The following is a 19,907-nucleotide window of genomic DNA, read 5'->3' as shown; positions in this document are numbered from 1 at the left end:
TAGGAGAAAACAAGTAACAGGACAGGAGCCTACCGCAGAGGGCCTCTGAAAGACTCTACCTAGTAGTGTATCAAAGCAGATACTAAGACTAATAACCAAACCTTCAGCAGAGTACAGGGAATCATATGAAAGAAGGGGGAGTTAGTATGACGTGGAGAAGATAGGAGCTCCACAAGGACCAAATATATCTGGGCACAGGGGTCTTTTCTGAGACTGATAATCCAACCAAGGTCTATGTATGGATATAACCTAGAACCTCTGCTCAGATGTGTCCTTGCTAGCTCAGTAAACACGTGGGTTTTCCTAGTAAGGGGAATAGAGACTATTTCTGACAGAAATTCAATGGCAGGCTCTTTGACCTCCTCATGCCTCAAGGGAGGAAGAGCCCTGCTAGGCCACAGAGGAGGACTTTGCAACCATTCCTGAAGATACCTGATAAAACAGGGTCAGATGAAAGGGGAGGAGGACCTCCCCTATCAGTGGACTTGGAAAGGAGTAGGGAGCAGATCAGGGCAGGAGGGTGGGATTGGGAGGGAATGAAGGAATGGGATACAGCTAGGATACAGAGTTAATAAAATGTAACTAATAATAATAAAAAAAAGAAAATAAAAGGAAATCTCCTGTCTCAATGTTGTTTAAACTCTGTTCCCCAATGATTCCCTGATATGTCAATAAAGCAGTTTACAGCCAATCAGGAAGGCAGAGAATAGTGCTAGACTTCCTGCCAGCCAGGGGAGGAGGAGTTATAGGAGAGGAAGTAGGGTATTCAGCAGGTAGCAGGGCAGGGGTAAAGGCGTGGATAAACCACAGGAGATGTCCAGGAAAGATGAAGAGAGAGGAACTGGAACAGGAAAGCTACAAAATGTAAATATCCTGGGATGTAAACTGGGAGGAAGGAGTAATAACAGGTCAGTGCTTGTATTGTGTAGCAAATTATAAACAAATATAAAGAGACTCAATTATTTATATGATGCCTGGTTAGGAGTGAAACTAAGAGAAAAACAGTTCTTAGAAATAAATGTAACAGTTATCTGGCACTAATCAAGACCTATTTTCAATCACCAGTCCTAGAGACAAGGAAGAAATGTAAAAGACATTCATGTTGCCTTATAACCTCATCAAAATCTGATGTTTTCATATTTTCTTTCACTTGAAATGATACTAATCAGGTGCTTTCTCACCAACCATATCACCACCAAATCCAGTATTCTCAGCTAGTACTTAACAATGTAGTTATGCTATGTTTTTACTTAGGTCAACATTCTGTTTTTATAGGAGAATTACTTAGCAAATTATATTCAATGAACATCTTTCTATTTATTTTTGTTTTTATGTGATTAAAAGTAATTTATTTTAATTCCCTCTTCTTATTCCAAGAAATCCTAATTGTCTAAATTTGTCAAAAGTACTTTTCAACACAAACTCATAAAGCATTATACCAACTCAGTCTCCCTGAGGGCATATATATGTGTGTGCATATTTGTGTGTGTTTGTGTGTGTGCATCCCACACTTTAGAGTATCTATAGAAATCATTTGCAGGACTACATGCTCTATGAATTGGTTTCTGCCTGGTGTTACATCTTACTGCGTACCTTTCTGAGTTCCACCCTTCCTTACTTGAAAAGAATTAAAAAGGAGGTTCCACAAAGTTCAGACTTTAGCCAGTCTTTTCTTTATGTGTGGTTGGAAATTTTGACAGCTCTTTGCTGTTTCCAATTGTTTTAAAATTTAAGGCATTGTACAGGAACTATTACTTGCATTCACACAAAGTCTGAGCCTTTTAGGCGTACAAAATTACCTTAGCTTGGGCACCAGGATACAGACAGACTTTGTTCTGTGCTCTTACAAAAACAAGCAAGGAAACAAACAAAAACAAAACAAATAAAGCAAAGGTGATTCACGTCTGAAACTTGTAAACTAAAAAAAAAAAAGAAAAAAGAAAACAAAATTTTAATTTTCAGAAGCTGATTCAGATATTTTATCATTTCCTAGAAATTTGCACAGAATGCCCAACTCCCTTCCAACCTAGTTTAAATTGTCCACACAATTTCAATAAATTTAAAAGTTGATTTTTATTTAGGGTTACATCTCTTCATATTTGTGGAAAATGAACTATTTATGATCTTGGTGCTGTAAGATTCTTGCAAAACTGTCAGGAAACAGGGTTTTTAAAAAGTGTGCAGGTGTTAAAGATAACTTTTTTAGTTGGCAGACTGAGATTTCAGAGGCAAAGAGCAAGTGAAAAGAACAAGAAGACAAAACAATGTAAATCTGTGCTTGTGTGAAAAATCTTTATATTATAATACAGATGTTTCATTGGTGTACCTTAAGCAATAACTTCAAATACCATTTCTAAAGCCTCTATAATCACTGTATAATAATCAGTCCATTGACTAGCAGCATAGAAATCATCTGGGAACTAGCAAGTGTAGACTTTTGGGAATTGTTCCAGATATGCTGAACTATAATCCATATTCAATAATAAACCAGAGGATTGCTTTTATATCATACATGTGTATTTCATTACTTTAAAATTTAATGATACAGTGCTTGAAGATGCAGTTCAGTCATAGAATGCTTGCATACTGAGTACATTTGTTCCCTAGCATTGCTTAAAAAAGAAAATATATTTTCATTAAAGTCACAAAGGACATATTGCACAACATGGACAGTCTAGGTAATTTACTCATCTCTGTTCATTCATTTTTATATTAATCCAATAATTTGATATTATAGAAAACACAGAAATGCTTGCCTAAAGGCCACTGACACTGCCTCCCTTACTAAAATCCCTCATTTCAGTTGAATCTGGCTGTCTTAATAGATCCTGTGGACACATCATTTTTGCTAAGTTTGCCCTAAATGAAGGTGCCGGAAAGTGTCCATTACACCATATGCCAGGCTATGTCAACTTGAGCTGTTTCTGGATTTGAGGCTTGCATAAAGCTTTTTCAAATTATTTTGTAAACACTTGCCATCCAGATCTTTGTTCTTGTACAGTTACCACCTCAAGGGTTTAGGCAGTGCCCTTGAAGATAAGGTATTTGTGCCTGAAGGAGCTTTAGTGGCAGGGGTGAGGACAGTGGGGAGGACCTGCATTCCTGGTCTCCAGTGAGGTTAGCAGGGTATCCCTTGTAGGTGGAGGGCTAGCAGAAAATCCCCATGTGGGCGCGTGGGCAGGGGCAAGCGCAGGAGACTTCCGGGTGAGAAAGGCCTGGGCGAATGAGAAGGGTTGGCACGCGCACAAGTGGGATCCCTGTAATTGTTACCTAGTGATTGTCTCCTAGCTACATCTGTTGTCTATAGCCCATCTGGAGGTAGTCAAGTCCGTGTTTGGTTGCGGGCAATATAGAGCGCCGCAATGGACACAGGGCAGTGCTCGCTACTCCCTTGTGATGTACATAGCCCCAGGAAGGAAGTTCAACTGAGGGTAACCCCTTCGAAGTTGAAGTTCCATGATACAGTATCTGGGAAAGTGTACCGCCTCCCTCTTACTGTACACAATTTGGGCCGCTGGAACCAGAAGTTCAGGTTTCAAGAGCCAGCAAAACCGCAGGTGACACATTAAGGGTACTGAAAGCTTCTGGGTAGCCTCCACACTTGAGCATTTCTTTGTCCCAAAGACCAAAATCTGGGCGCCTGATGAATTGGCGGAACGATTGTATTTTCTGAGGTGTGGTCACCAGGAAGGGGGAGAGGGAGATAAGAGGAAGGTATGCATGAGGGGAGGAGAAGAGACAGGGAGCTAGAAAAGGGGTTGGACAGAGACAGGAGGGAGGGAGGCTCAAAGTGAGAGGGACTGAAAAGGAGAGATAGAGGTAGGACCAGAGAGAAGGAAGGAGAAGGAGAAAGAAGAGAGGACAGGAGAAAGGGAGGGAAAAGGAAGGAAGAGCAAGGAAATGAGGGAAAGGGAGAAAGTGTGAAGGGTAGGAAGGGAGAGAAAAGGAGGGAGGAAGGAATAGGACAGGAGGAGGATATGGGAGAAGAGGAAGTGATAGAAAGGAGAGAGATAGGGAGGGAGAGGAGAAAGACCCTTATGCTTGAAGTCCAGGTTATGAGGGAAAAACTAGCTGGGGAAAAGGTGATAGCAGCTATGTTAGTGTTTGAAAAGGCATCATTCTTGTTTTTATTTTCAATTGTCAGAAAACTACAGAATTATGAAGCATTGTGCATACAATGATAGTTAGTACCTACTTCTTAGAATTCCAATTCTATATACCATATCTTCATGATTCCGAAGTTGTTTAAAACCCCAGGAGAACAATTTTTTTAAGGTGTTGTTAACTTGATTCCTTCAGGAATCACTAATTAGTGGAAAACTTTGTGTCATGCTTTAGGTATTTGTTGGCTATTTACTGTGGGTGGAACAGACACATCTCTACTCTTATAGGACTAAGAACTAAAACGGATGTTTTAGTACAGGCCTAATCATCACTGTCCAAAAATATGGACAATTATTATTTGTCATTTTAAAGTTTTTAGAAGTTTATATTTTTCTCTTAGCTCTGAATAAGACCTGTGCTTGATAATAATGTACACTCCCTAAGTTCAGTTGCTCCTAATAATTCCTTATAAGGAACTATAATAGTGTTGATTTTATCTTTTTTCCACTATAGTTCAAACTGTTGTTGACCAAGCTGGATAAGGAACTTGCTTCTGGCCTTCAGATGACAGCAATAGTAGAATATCATCCTAATAAAGATGAAGACACATTTGACCACATGTTTATTTTTGTAGGAAATAAAGTACTAGAGATTCCTCTAATTGGGTATGTAATCTTTACATTTCCGTCTTCTAAGAATTTTGTTATTATTGAGCTATGCTAATAACTTAAGAGCATTCTGTAAAGTAGAGCTTATATTTTAAATATAAAATGTCATGAGATTTGTTCCTGTGTGGCAAAAGATTTTAAAAGATGTCAAAAAATACACACTATATATATGCTGCAGTGAACACATTAAATTAAAGACCTGTGTAGCAAGTTGAATGTCTTCTTTGTACAGAGACCTTGTTTCATATCCTGTGCTTGTTAGTTTTGGTCATCTTGATATAAGCTAGAGTCCCCTGTGAAGACAGGCCCTCAGTTAAAGTTTTTTATATCTTTATTATCCTGTATTCAAGTCTGTGGGGGCTTTTCTTGTTCAATTGTTGGTGTGGGATAGCCCAGTCCATTGTGGGCAGTGCCTCCCTTGGCCTGATGGTACTTGAGTGTTTAAGAAAGCAAGGCAAAATAGCCATAGGGAACAAATCAGTAAGAAGTGTTATTGTGTCCTTCCTGCCTTTGCTCTTGCTACCTTGGATGCCTTCAATGATAGAATGTGATCTGGATTTGTAAATCAAATAAATTCTTTCTTCCCTAAGCTGGTTTTGGTCAGTGTTTGTTTTATCACAGCAACAGAAAGTGATTATAATATTTCCCAAATTTTGTATCAGTGCTTTTTTAAATTTTTATTATTTCTTTCTTCCTTTCCTTCCTTTCCTTTCCTTCCTTTCCTTTCCTTCCTTTCCTTCCTTTCCTTCCCTTCCTTCCTTCCTTCCTTCCTTCCTTCCTTCCTTCCTTCCTTCCTTCCTTCCTTCCTTCCTTCCTTCCTTTTGGTTTTGTGAGACAGAGTTTTTTCTGTGTATCTTTGGGTATCCTGGACTCACTTTGTAGACCAGGCTGGCCTCAAACTCCCAGAGATGCTCCTGCTTCTGCCTCTGCCTCTGCTGAGTGCTGGGATTACAGCTGTATACCACTGTGCCTGGCACATCAGTACTTTCTTTAGAATATTTTATGTCATTCAAAGTATTAAAGTCAGTTCCTTCTTTTTAATGAGTTTCAAAACATTTAATGGACTTATGTGAAGATTCTCAATTTCAAGTATGTTAAAAACAGGTTGTATTATATTTTACATACATTATTTCTTAATGTCCCTTGTTGACAACAGTGTTATCAATACATAAACTGAAATTGAATTTTAGGAAGCAAATGAACATATATATATATATATATATATATATATATATATATATGTCTGTGTGTGTGTGTGTTTGTGTGTGTGTGTGTGTGTTTGAGTGTGTGTATGTGTATTTACCATGGACCTAACTACAAAGATGTTAGTAACTGTAAACATAATTTTGTGCTTCTTTTCTTCTCTCTTAGTCTGATTCCAACATGTCAACTGGAAATTGTGCCAGTAGTAGATTTTGGCACAATAGTTGCCAATAGTAAAGTGCATTGCAAAGAGATTAGTATTATTAACCATGGCAAGGCTCCAGGTAAATATTTTGTGTCATATAAGGTCACACATTTAGAAGAGTTGCTGTTATAGTAAATGTGTGTGTTGTATAATCAATTTTCTGAGTTATCAAGAAAAGATGTCTATCATTTGAAATACTTGAAAACAAAAGGTCTTTTAGTGTTGTGACTACAAAGGATAGATATCCAATCATTCAGGAAAACCTGCCTTTTATAATCCATATTAACACAGCCTGTTTGTTATATAACAAGAGATTTTCTTTGAGATGGGAGGCAGGATGTTGTAGAAATAACATTGTCCTTAGGCTGATCCAGAGTTTGAGCTAGAACTCAACTAGCTCTATTATATGGGCCAAGTGTCTTTAAGAAAACTGAATATCAAATTCCTTATTCAAGAGAAGAGAATAGTAAATATATGATAATTATTTAGAGATATACCTAAAATTTTGTGTTGTAAATAAAAATATTCTTGTTGTGTTCCATAATGTTTATTATTATTAGCCCTAAGATTACCATGTTAGAATTTATAATTGCCTTATTTACCTTAGGCTGGGAAGATATTCCTACCTATTCTGTCTAAATATCCTCCTTGGCATCCTTCTCCCAGCCCCCAGCCAATGCTATCCTCCGTATCCATATCCTATCTTCCACCCACTACCTTATAAATACTTTCTTTTATTCTTCATTTGGGCCTTTTCATGCTATTATTAGAGTGCTTTCTTCCTGCCCCACTTGGTTTCTTCTTCAGGCTAACCTTTCATGGCATCCTCTTTTTTCCTCTCTTCCTGTCCTCCTGTCTTGTGATTCTCCTGGATCTTCTGTCCTCAAAAGCCAGGGAACCTTAGCCAAGCCTACCCCATTCTGCCCTGCCCAGGTATAGGCCATTTAATGAACCAATCAGGTATAATGTTTTAGGCAGGTTTATACAAACAAGATGGGTATATCCAGTGGGTAGTAACTAATTCTTTAGGGCCAGTAATTAACATTAGACCAGCCTCCAACAATTATGGTATGATACTTGTTATCATATTCAACTTGTCATTCACATCATGATCCCTAGAAGGCTTTTAGTAATCTATTGTCACTGAAAGAACATTTTTCTTCAAACTGGATTATTTTTAGAAATTTTTATTTTGGGCTCCTTGAATACTGGGAATTATTAACATAAAAAATAATCTATCCTATTATATATTTCTTCAAAAGATATAAAAGAAGAAAACTTATAGCTGATTTCCGATTGAACCTAGTTCATTTAGCGTTCAATGATTTGGTTCTTTGGCAGGTGAATATTCATTGCTTGGGAGTTAATAGAATATTAGGTTCTAGGTTCATTTTTAGTTTGATTCCAATGTGAAGAATGGAGTCTCTTAAGACATGTGGGTTCTTTGATTCTGAAGAGTAGTAATATTTTAAAGTAGTGATATATGATAGAATTTTTTTTCATTTTATTTTGATTTACATGTTCCTTCTTAACTTATTCATTTATAATCCTTTAGGGATTAAATAATGAATAACATCCATTTTAGTCTAAAATCTCCCCAAATTATACCTGTATAAAGTGCAGATTTAATTTTAATGGCATGTTTAATGCATTTTTCAATGAAACAAATGAAAAATTAAACTGTTTTTTAATATAAGTATTTTTCCAAAATGAATATATAATATTTTAAGGTACTAGTGAGGGTTGAATTCTGTCTCTGGGTTCAGATTTGTTGGGATTTATAAGTATCTGTAATTAAGATAAAAGCTATTATTTTTGTTCCACAGTGGACCATCTATGTAATGTGTGTCTATTGTAAGTGTGTAGTTGCTTATTTCCAAGTAAGATGTAAGAGTAAGAAACTGTGTCTCTTACTCCCCTTAGGCATGTTTAAAGCAGAATACTGCGGTCAGTTACCTATTGTCATTTCTCCAAATAGTGGTATTGTGAAGCCTCAGTCATCAAAGGTCATCAAAGTAGATTTCTGTGCAGACCAGGCCCACATTGTAAATGAAGTGGCAAGGTAAATTTATAGTATGTTCTTTTAGAAAAAAAAAAAGTGCTTCTATGGAACTCAATATTTTCCTGTAGTCTTCTTTCAGATTGATTGCTTGTTTGCCAACTTCTTTTTCTTTCATTTACTACTTGTTCAATTAGTTATTTGTATACGTCAAGACATACAAGTATAGGTAATACTCAGCAACGGAAAGTACTTGAGAGTAGCATATGGATACACATAACAGCAGCTCCTAAGTTTTGTAGTTGTAAAGGAATTGTCCAAGGATTCCACCAACAAATTGGTAGTTGAATCACACACTCATCATTAAAGAGGATCTAGGTAGCAAATAGCAATGATATGATTGTTGTGTATGCACGTGTGTGTGTGTGTGTGTGTGTGTGTGTGTGTGTGAATATTTATGATAGATTGGATTGCATAAATAATTTCAGGTAGATAAGTGAGCATATTTGGAACTTTAGAAATAACTGCATTCTCTACTGAAGGACCAGAGATCATATAGAGTTGAAGAAATACAAAGAAGTGATGCAGAGTGAGACTAAAACACACAGGATCCGGCATCTTTTTTTTTTTTTTTAAATGTGATTTGCCTCAGCTCATTCATAGATGAAATGTGCAGTTAATACACTAAGTCAATACTAGTATGTACAGTAATAAAATAGAAAATATCAGTGTACCTCATTTAAGATGCTCAGTCATCATTCAGAAAGGCAAACAGGATGGACATCAGAAGAGGGAGAAAACAGGGAACAGGACAGGAGCCTACCACAGAGGGCCTCTGAAAGACTCTACCCTGCAGGGAACCAAAGCAGAAGCTGAGACTCATAGCCAAACTTTGGCAGAGTGCAGGGAATCTTTTGAAAGAAGGGAGAGATAGAAAGATCTGGAGTGGACAGTAGCTCCACAAGGAGAGAAAAAATTCTAGGCCCAGGGATCTTTTCTGAGGCTGATACTCCAACCAAGGAGCATCTATGGAGATAACCTAGAACCCCTGCACAGAGGTAGCCTATGGCAGATAAGTGTCCAAGTGGGTTCCCTAGTAATGAGAACAGGGAATGTCTCTGACATGACCTCAGTGGCCTGTTCTTTGATCACCTCCCTCTGAGGGGGGTGTAGCCTTACCAGGCCACAAAGGAAGACAATGCAGCCAGTGCTGATGAGAACTGATAGACTAGAGTCAGTTGGAATGGGAGAAGGACCTCCCCTATCAGTGGCCTGGGGAAGGGGTATGGGAGTTGAAGAGGAAGGGAGGGTGGAATTAGGAGAGGACTTGGGAGGGGTTTACAGCTGGTATACAAAGTGAGTAAACTGTAATTAGTAAAACAAATTTTAAAATGTAAAACAATCAAACAAACAAAAATAAAATAAAATAAAAACTTCTTTGAGGTTTTGTAGGTCTTTTTTTTTTTTCTTTATATTCTTGTGTGCTACTACATTCCATGTAAGGTAAATTTCTTACTGAAGGCCATAGTTGTGAATTTGAGAAACAAGTTATGAACCTGGTATGAGGTTAGGATCAAATCTGAAGGCAGAAAATTTATCTAAGGATCAGATTCCATTTTAGAAAGTCACAGTAACAGTAGTGCATGAAACAGATCAGGTAGTACAAAGAAGACTTGAAAATGTGACTAGATATTACAAAACAAACAAAAAAGGAAATAGGAAAGGGCAGATTCAAGGCTCAAATTGCAAAAACAGAAAAGTGTGGAGATTTGAGATATGTTATATAAGCCTATTTGACTCATTCTATGCATTGCTGAACAAAAGAGGTAAGAGGAAGAAAAGTTCTGCAAAAGAAAGTTCAAATGTGACATGGTGGGACTAAGTTCATCTTCAGAATCATTGTGCAGTGTATGGTTATTAGATATGCTTGCCCTAAGGCCTGGGAAGCTGCTGTCTCCACGTGAGTTGCATACAGGGATATCCGGGTTATATGGGGAAACTAAAACAAGAGTACTGAGGATTCCTCCAGAAAGAAGATCAGAATGTGAAATGATAAGAGAGAAACAAATAGTTTAAAGAGGATCTATGCCTTAGAATGAAAGTTAGATCATGCATGAGTAAGTTAGAATGAAAACCTGGGGAAGTATTTAATGTCCAAGGATCTGTGGAAAGATAGATTTGTTGCGATATGGTATGGACACTGCCCACAATTATATAACAATTTAAATAAGTGTTTATTTATTACTATATTTATTTTTAAATTTATTTAATAATAAATATATTAATTTTACTTCCGGATTGTAGTCCCCTCCCTCCTTTCCTCTTGGTCCCATTCTCCCACCTTCTTCTCCCATCCCCCCCTTTGCCTCAGAAAAGGCAAGCTCCTGCAACCATTCCACCTAGCACATCAAATCACATCAGGACTGAGTTCATCTTCATTCCCTGAGGCCAGGCAAAGCAGCCCTGTTAAGGGGAAGTAATCGAAATGCAAGCAACTGAGTCCATGTCGCAGATAGCATTAGTTCCACTTACTAGAGAACCCAACTGAAAATCAGGCTGCCTATTGGTTACATAGGTGTAGAGGGTTTTGGTCTAGTCCATGCATGCTCTTTGGTTGGTGCTTCCATCTCTGTAACCTCCCTCCCCATGGGCCTAGGTTAGTTGACTCTGTTGGTCTTCTTGTGGCATTCTTGTCTTCTCTGGGTACTATCCTCCCTCCTCACTCTTCCACAAGATTCTTCCTAATGCTTGGCTTGATCTGATTTGATCAGCTGCTGGGTGAGGCCTTTCTCAGAGGATGTTTATGCTAGGCCCTTGTCTATAAACATAGCAGAGCATCATTAATGGTCATTGTTTAGGAGTAGCCAGTTATTTGTGATTATTTGGGGTTAAGTTCATAAGATTGCATTTGTGCCAAAAAGGAATAAACATGTCAGGGGAGTGCTACATAAGAACTGCAGTTAGTTTGAGTACCAAATTTTCTTGGAATGTTTTTTAAGCAATTTTTTCCTGATACACACACACACACACACACACACACACACATGTGTATGTGTAATTTAGGGAACTATTTTATAGATATTATAATTATAATATACATAATAATTATATATAATTTAGAGAACTATTATATATATATATAATTTAGGGAACTGTGGTATTTGGATATAGATGAGTTTAGGCTGAGCTTGGGTTGGAATGGATTAAAATGGTGTCTTGGAATTCTTGAGCTAATCTTGTATCAATCATGTAACTCCTGTATTTATGAAATAAATAATGATATGAATGTTCCATTGACTCTTTCTGCATTCACATCATTAGTTTGTTTTCCAGCATTGTTGTTTTGAGCAGAGACAAAGTTACGTTATACATATATTTCTCTTTATGGATATAGGCACATTAAGGGACCTGATAACCTCTGGCAGCATATAAAAGGAATACTTCTTAGTCTGCTGAGTTAGTTATGATGTCATTTTAATCATCTTTATCCAAGTAATTAGAAGAAAATGAATGTATAAATTTATAATGAAAATATTTACTCATATACATATTTTATTTTTTTATAGAGTGACTTTGCAAGGTCTTCCTGATACATTCTTGAACATTAAAGTTCATGTGGTTGAACAGATAATTGAAGTGTTTAACATAGAAAGTGACAAGAAATTGGAATGTATACAGTTTGGTGCTGTGTTCTTTGGAACATCAAAAATTGAGCATGCACTTCTGTTTAACAATAGCCCTGAAACCATTAACTGGGTGGCAATAATGCAAAATGATTGTGTTGGAGAAGAGCTGGTAAGTGAACTGTGCGAAAGTGGCACATTATGTCAGAAATAAACTAGATGAGTGCTTCTTGCAAATCAGTGACTATTTATAGTCTCAAGTTTTCAACTGGATCATGTACCATAGTCAAATTTAGGTATATGCTACTTTAGAGACTAATAGTCTTCATTTTCTAGGTTCTGAAATTTCAATAATTATTTTAACCTTTTAAAATATGTTGTTTACTTTTTCCCTAATATGTTTTTGTGTCTTATCTTTTGTTACAGGGAACAAATATTCGTCAAAGGACAGATGTTGCTTTAAATAATCTCCCTTACTTAAACAAAATAAAGAAAGTCGATGTGACTGATTTTATCTTCTGTGTTCCCAATGAAGGAACTTTACTTCCTTATCAAAAGACTGTTATTACATTTTGCTTCAGCCCAAAGTAAGCAAAAGTGAATTTAATGTAATCAAAATTATAGTAACTATACACTAACCAGACTTATTCCATGTCATAGCCAAAAATATTTGAAGGCAAAAATCCAATTTTTCTTGCCTTTCTAAATATTTCTAACTTGGTTAAGATTTCCAATATTTGTAACTATCCGATAGTTTATATTAAATTAAAAACAATGTCCTAGACCTATTGGAAATTGGTGATGGCAATAAAGTTTTAGGTTGTTTTAGATTGCTTAAGTTGATTTGTACAGCACAGAACTTGCTGTTACTGCAAGAATCATCAAGTTCATGTATTATTTTATGGTGCTGCCAGATAGCAAGTGATGCTCTTACCTGAACAAGATCCTTTCTGTCTTAATCCCGTCAGTGTTAAATAAACAGCAACTGCTTCAGATGACCCACATCAGTTAATCATATGTTTATATTATCACAGTTCATGGTCCTTGCTTTTGTTATTTAGGCTGAAAGTAGTTTGGAAAATGTTAAATATATGGTAACAAATGCAATAATATCTTAGTATATTTATGTGTAAATAGCCAACTGAACTGTAAGAAATTACCTCTTTTAGAGAGTTATTTTCTTTCAGTGTACTACCATCACAACATTGTCGGTGATATCATCATTTTGAATGCTGAAGTGTGTTTTAATTGAAGGGGATGTGATGGTTAGTATTATCAACTTGGTAGAATCTAGAATCACAGGGAAATCCCAATGAATGATTGTTTACCTATATCAAGTTAGCCTATAGCTATATATATGATAGATTGCTTTAATTGATTTGCAAAGACCCATTCTGAGAGTAGGTGGCACTCTTCTCTGTTTTTGAACCTTATGCTATGTAAGAGTACAGACAAATTTAATGAGTAATAAACAATCATGCATTTATTTTTCTCTCCTGTGCAGTAGCTATGATGTGTGTGACTAATGCTTTACATTGTTTTTTTGCCTTGACTTCTGTGCTTTGATGGAATTTGAACTGGAATAGTGAGCTAAAATAATCATTTATCTTTTTGGTTGTTTTATTTTATTAATAGAAACAACTAAAGTAGAAAGCTAATCAATAATTGCCCTACTCTTATAATCACAAACTTTTGTACAAGAAGTTTCTTTGGAAAAACCTATAAGATTATGTTCAACATTCACAAGACTATTATGTTATTTTATGTATATGTCTGTGTATCTTATCTTAGAATATACGTTGTTGTGAGTTACGTGGTGTGAGCGCTGGGAACCAAGTCTGGGTCCTCTTAAGTATTGAGTGATCTCTTCTGAGTTTTCTACCCATATGTACTTTGGAAGAAATTCAAATGTTGTTTTGCATGACAACGTTTTAAATTTATTTAGGAGTCTAGCATGGAAATTTAAGTGTGAATATATTTGAAATCTTTGTTGAAATTGAACACACCACATGTATTCCAATTTAATATTACACATCAACTTCTTGTGTATTTGAGCTTCCACAGGCAGTAAAGTTAACATTTAAGTAAGTTAGATATGGTCAATGACCAAGCCTATGGTATAACCTATCTATACCTTTGTTCCTGATTATTTCTTTTGATTCCATTTCTGTAAGAAGATCAGACCTATATCAAATCATGTTCTCTACTTGTATACTACCATGAAATTATCAATTTACTTCACCGCTGGAAATAAATATGTAACAGAGGTTACTACCAAGGGCAATATGGGTTATTATATGGTCCTTAACTAACAATGAATTCTATCTGGAAGAAAAAAACATTATGAACATTCTGAAGTGTGATGTAGGATTTGGCAAATTGGTATAATTTAAGTTAGTTTTGTCTTAGAAGTATTTGTATTAATTCATTTCTTTCCTTGAAGTTTATGTTCTGGGAGCCTCTTTTGTTAGTAAATTTGGGAAATGGGTAACAGTTGTGTTATTATTCCTTTCCTTCTGCTTGCGTAGTTATAAGGATTATGTCAAAATTTTATTGCCAAGTGACAAAATATGTCACCTCTGCTGTAAAAATAATGAGTTGTGATATTTACAGGCTTGTAGTTGATGTTCAAAGGGATATTGGGCCTTCACATAGGCAAGACTATGCTCTCTTTGTGAGATTTGATTCTGTGGGAAGTAAAGATGGATTTTTAAGAGATGAGAACTCTGACACCATGAAAAGTAAGTATAAAATTAGCAAGATCCTTAAATGTGTAGCAGTTAAAATTCTTTAAAAGCAAAACAAAACAAAACAAACAAACAAAAAACATGAAGTTGGGAAGGAAATGTTAGGGAATAGGGAGGAAATGGACAGTAAATGGGAAGTAAATTTGAAAAAGCTCATTATATGCATGTGTGACATTCTCAAGCAATAAAACTAATGAACATCACAGAAAAAATATAAAGTGCATAATTTTTATATTGAATAAAAATTCAAGCAAGTTCATGGCCTTAATATGCCATCTGTGTCATATTAGAACCTCAGAATAATTTTCATAATTTTCCAACTTAGAATTTACATGACTACATAAACATGATTAAAGGATTTGAGAAATTAAAAACAAATGTTTTTGTTCTTATATATAAAAGGTTTGTTCTACAGACTGGACACAAAACAGCTGAGTCATTCTATATTTGACCTTTAGAATGTTACATGTAGTAACAGTTAAAGAACAAGACTGAGAAGCTTAGTGAGGTTGAATGCTTTTAATCCCAGCACTTTGGAGACAGAGGCAAGTCGACCTCTGAGAGTTTGAGGCCAGCCTGGTCTACAGACTGACTTCTAGGACAGCCAGGGCTACACAGAGAAAACCTGTCTCAGGCCACATATATATTCTTTTGCAATTGCAGGTAGTTTTGTGTTGATTGGAGGTAAGCAAAACTGTGATGGTGCTTGGGTCATTTTTTTTTTTAAATAAGTCAAATAAAAGATGAAGGAATACCTAGGAGAAGTAAACCTGTCCTGTAATTTTAGGAAAGCCAAGAGTCTGGAATACTTGCAGGCCAGTATGAGTGCTACTGAGCAAGATTAAACTGTTTTACTATTTAACACACAAACATACACACACACAATCTTGCTCGTATGGCAGAAATGTATTGCTGTTATTACTTATGTTATGGCTTTTCATATGGAATTGTTTCCTGCTCAGAGAACATTTATTCAAAGTCTTCTGTTACTGCAGCTTTTTTTTTTCATTTTCCCTTTTACTGAACATAGATTCTTTTCTCATACAATATATCTTATTTATAATTTCTCTTCCCTCTACTCCTCGCAGTTTTTCCCCACATTTCTTCCCTCTGGATCTGCTTCCTTTTTCTAAATAGGAGTCTCTGATTAGAAAATAACAGGCTTCTAAGAGCTAACAATCAAACATGACCAAGTAAGATATAGTAAGGTAAAGCAAAATCTTTCACATCAAAGTTGAATACTGGAGCCCAACAGGAGAGAAAGAATCTCAAGAGCAAGCACAAGAGTCAGTGGACCATCAGTTTTCACACTTAGAATTCCCATAAAATTACTAGGCTAATATCTGTAATTTGTATGTAGAGTAGCTGGTGTGGTCCTGTTAAGGCCCCATGTTTGCTGCTTCAGTCTCTATGAGGTCATGTATGTCTTGCTTAGCTGATTCAGAGGGTCTTGTTCTCATGGTTCCCTCCATCTCCTCCAGCACTTACATTCTCCATGTCTACTCTTCTGTGGTATTCCTGAGCTCTGAGGGGAAGTGTTTGATTTAGATCTCTCATTTAGACTGTCTTTTCACATAATGTCTGGCTATGCATCTTTGCATCTGTTCCCATCTGCTGCAGGACGAAAGCTTCTCTGATGATGGTTGGATAAGGCATTGATCTGTGAGGACAGCACAATACCATTAGTAGTCATTTTATTGTTTTTTTTTTTTTTTTTTTAGTTTGTTTTTGACCAGTAATATTTGGTTTTACCCTAGGATTCTTGGTTATCTAGTCTCTAGTTTTTGTTTATCTGAGCAGTGTCTGAATGGCTTTTTAAAAAGTAGTTGATGCCAATACGCCTCAAATAATCCCATAATATGAAAAACAGAAGGAACATTGCCCGATTCATCTTATGATGACATGGCTACTCTGACTGCAAGGAGAGACAGATGAAATGGAACTGGCCTTAAGATAAATCAGACAAAGTTTGTCTAATTCTGTAGCACCATTGCCCAGTATATTTTTAGGCAGGACAGATCAAAGGTTTTAGGTCAAATGTTTAGTGGTTGGGTTAGTATCCACATTTTTCTTTCTGTAACCTGCAAAATACCTTCCTGCAACAAGGAGTCTAGAACATAGGTTTGAAGGCTCCATTACTAGTTCAATGAGTACTAGTTCAATGAGCCCTGTTGATGTTGTCTTAGGCAATGGGGCTCTGCTGTCACTGTGCAGAGTGCAGTCTCCTATCTAAGAAACAGGCCGGGGTATTTGGGGATTTCCATGTGACTCCTTGAAACTCAATTAAGTGCAATCCATTCTTGTGACTGGAAGACTTGCCTGCTGAAAGAGATGACAACTTGAGATTCCATATGAATCTTTTCTAGGAGTTCTCGTTAGGATCACTTTCAAACATCCCAGGAAGTTTCTACTGCACTAAGTTTCCACACCACCCCTTAAAATCACCCCCAATTTTAGCTGTCTCTCCTTGCACTCAGGGTAACCATGTCCTTCCTCATAAAATGAATTTGGCAATGTTCTTTTTGTTTTTCATTTTATGGGAGTATTTGAGGAATATTGGCCTCAACTCTCTTTTTTTTAAAGTCTGGTAGAAGGCAGCACTAAAACCATCTAGTTCTTTGTCGCTGGATGACTTTCATGGCTGCTTCTATTTCCTTAGGAGTTATAGCTTTATGTAAAATTTTTATTTGGTTTTGATTTAACTTTGGTAAGTGTTACCGAAGGTGAAAATTATTCATTTCTTTTAGATTTTCCAATTAGATGGAGTTACAGGCTTTTAAAGTATGTTTTTTGATTCTCTGGATTTCCTAGGTGCCTATTACTATACCCCCTTTCATTTCTGCTATTGTTAATTTGAATATTCTTTATCTGTCTTTCAGTTAGTTTGGATAAAGGCTTGTCTATCCTGTTCATTAAAAGAAAAAAAAACTCTTTGTTTTAGTGATTCTTTGTATAGTTTTCTTTGTTTCTATTTTATTGATTCCAGCCCTGATTTTGATTATTGACATCTAGTCATGTTGGGTATCCTTATTTATTTTTGTTCTATAGACTTCAGGTATCCTGTTATGTTATTAATATGAGACCTCTCTCTCTCTCTTTTTTTTTTATGTAGGCACTTAGTGCTATGAATTTTCTTCTTAGCGCTGCTTTCATTGTGTCCCTTGAGTTTGCATATGTTGTGTATTCATTTTCATTGAATTCTACAAAGGCTTAAATTTCCTTCTATTTTCCTGTCTTGACATGTTTTTCATTCAGTAGAAAGCTGTTCAGAATTCATGAGCTTGTGATAATTCTGTTGTTTCTGTTGTTGTTGATATCTAGGTTTAATTTTTGGTGATCTGATAGGGAACTATTTCAATGTTATATTTGTTGAGACTTTCTTTTTGTACAAGTATGTGGTAAATTATGTAAAAATTTCCATGAGTTGTAGAGAACAGGGCATATTTTTTTGTGTGTTTCAGTGAAATTTTCTGTAAATATCTGTTAGGTCTATTTAGTTTATAACATTTCTCAGCAGCCTATTGAGCGACCTGTTAGATATGCCCACTAGGTTGTCTACTATACAGTGGCTCACTCTAACTTAGCATATATATATATATATATATATATATATATATATATATATATATATATATGTGTGTGTGTGTGTGTGTGTGTGTGTGTGTGTGTGTGTATTTTATTAATTACAATTTATTCCCTTTGTATCCCACCTGTAGCTCTCTCTATCTTCCCCTCCCAATCTCCTCCTTCCTCCCCCTTCTCCACCAATGCCCCTCTCCCAGTCCACTGATAGGGGGGTCCTCCTTCCCTTCTATCTGATCCTACTCTATCAGATCTCATCAAGACTGGTTGCATTGTCTTCCTCTGTTCATATCCAGGCCTAAAACACTGCCTAGAGATATTGCTGTCTATAGTGAACTGGACTCTCCTGTATCAATAAATAATCAAGAGAAATAGCACAGAAATATCCACAGGCCATTCTAATCTAGTCAATTACTTGAATGACCCAAGGCAGTTTCAAGTTAATAATTAGAGCTACAAATTTCAAAAATATATATACATTTTCGATAAATTGCTGTCTCCTTCAATCTTTATGAATCCCCAGAAATAGCAATTCTATCCTTTCACGTGCACTGAAACACACAACAAAAATAAATAAATCACAGGAAAACAAACAAACAAACAAACCTTAGTGTTATAATTTAGCATTTGTTGATTTCCCTGCCTTCCACCCAATAAATGGGTGAATATTATTTACTCTACCCTTAAGAGTGTGTCTATAACCTTGGCTATTTCTTATCATTCTTTGACAATTCCCCTGAAAAAAAAAAACTAATCTGGTTACTTATGGCTTTTTGTTTTGTTTTGTTGAGACAGGGTTTCTTTGTGTAGCCTTGGCTGTTCTGGACTCACTTTGTAGACCAGGCTGGCCTCAGAGTCACAGAGATCAGCCTGCCTCCACCTTCCCTAGTGCTGGGATTACAGGTGTGTACCACTGTGCTCTGCTCCTTATGGCTTTTTGAACATGAGAAGCACATTTCTACTTTAGAGTGCTTGACTTTGTTCTTTCTTCTTGGAATACACTTCTCCTGGGTATTCATTTCCTTTGATTGTTTGCCCAAATGTTATGTTATATAAAAGTGAACTGTTTGAATATCTCTACCTAAAACAATAACCCAAAGGCTTTGTATTCTCTCTGTCTCTACTTTGCCTTATGTGTAGCACAGAGAAGGTAGTCAGTGGTTTTGTTGAAGTTTAAATGATTTTCTCATTTATCATCATGTTTTTATTAAAAGTGATACCATATGAGCTAAGCAAATAGATTTTTGATTCTCCAAACACTCCTCACTGTGTTCAATAGTTACTATTGTTTTTCTAGGTAATCAACTTCAAAAAGTGGAGTTAGCACTGACAGGCTCTGGACTTCCTGTCTTAGTACAGTTTGATCCTGGAAAAGTACTGACTTTTGCACCTTGTTACATGGGTGAACATTCAGATATTCTGTGCGTTATAAAAAATCATTCCATATCACTCCCTGTGCTATACCGTTTTCAAAGAACTCCACACTTTAAAATGTATCCTGAAAAGGGCAAAATTGAAGAAGGATGTTTTCAGGTAAACAAGTTTATGCTTTGACTTCCATTTATAGCACTTTGGCTATATTTTTTTTTTGCTAAAATATTATACAAAGAATTAAGACCCATATTTGATCTACTAGTCTTTATGAACTATATCCTGTATTGTCTAGAATTGTAAAGGTCTTCATAGAGAATCAATAATTCTTTGTTAGGTATCTTCAATGTGCCAGTGAAAGCATGTGATTCTTAAATGCAGTGTGAAATACAGTTATTGCTTCTT

General features: G+C 36.1%; 1 protein-coding gene across 1 annotated transcript in view; it reads left to right on the top strand.

Moving 5' to 3' along the window:
- The first annotated feature begins 3,362 nt into the window (after positions 1 to 3,362).
- Cfap47 (cilia and flagella associated protein 47) overlaps positions 3,363 to 19,907 on the top strand; it is a 446,261-nt gene continuing 429,716 nt past the window's right edge. The window contains exons 1-8 of the mRNA XM_060374666.1: positions 3,363 to 3,557; positions 4,618 to 4,769; positions 6,144 to 6,259; positions 8,104 to 8,242; positions 11,746 to 11,974; positions 12,229 to 12,389; positions 14,416 to 14,543; positions 19,429 to 19,664. Coding sequence (XP_060230649.1) covers positions 3,363 to 3,557; positions 4,618 to 4,769; positions 6,144 to 6,259; positions 8,104 to 8,242; positions 11,746 to 11,974; positions 12,229 to 12,389; positions 14,416 to 14,543; positions 19,429 to 19,664 — 1,356 coding nt within the window. The remainder of the gene's footprint in view (positions 3,558 to 4,617; positions 4,770 to 6,143; positions 6,260 to 8,103; positions 8,243 to 11,745; positions 11,975 to 12,228; positions 12,390 to 14,415; positions 14,544 to 19,428; positions 19,665 to 19,907) is intronic.

Source organism: Meriones unguiculatus, chromosome X (genome assembly GCF_030254825.1).
Source record: "Meriones unguiculatus strain TT.TT164.6M chromosome X, Bangor_MerUng_6.1, whole genome shotgun sequence".
In the NCBI taxonomy this organism is placed as follows: domain Eukaryota; kingdom Metazoa; phylum Chordata; class Mammalia; order Rodentia; family Muridae; genus Meriones; species Meriones unguiculatus.
Note: the sequence above shows the minus strand (reverse complement) of the source record. Positions and strands in the feature narration are given on the sequence as shown.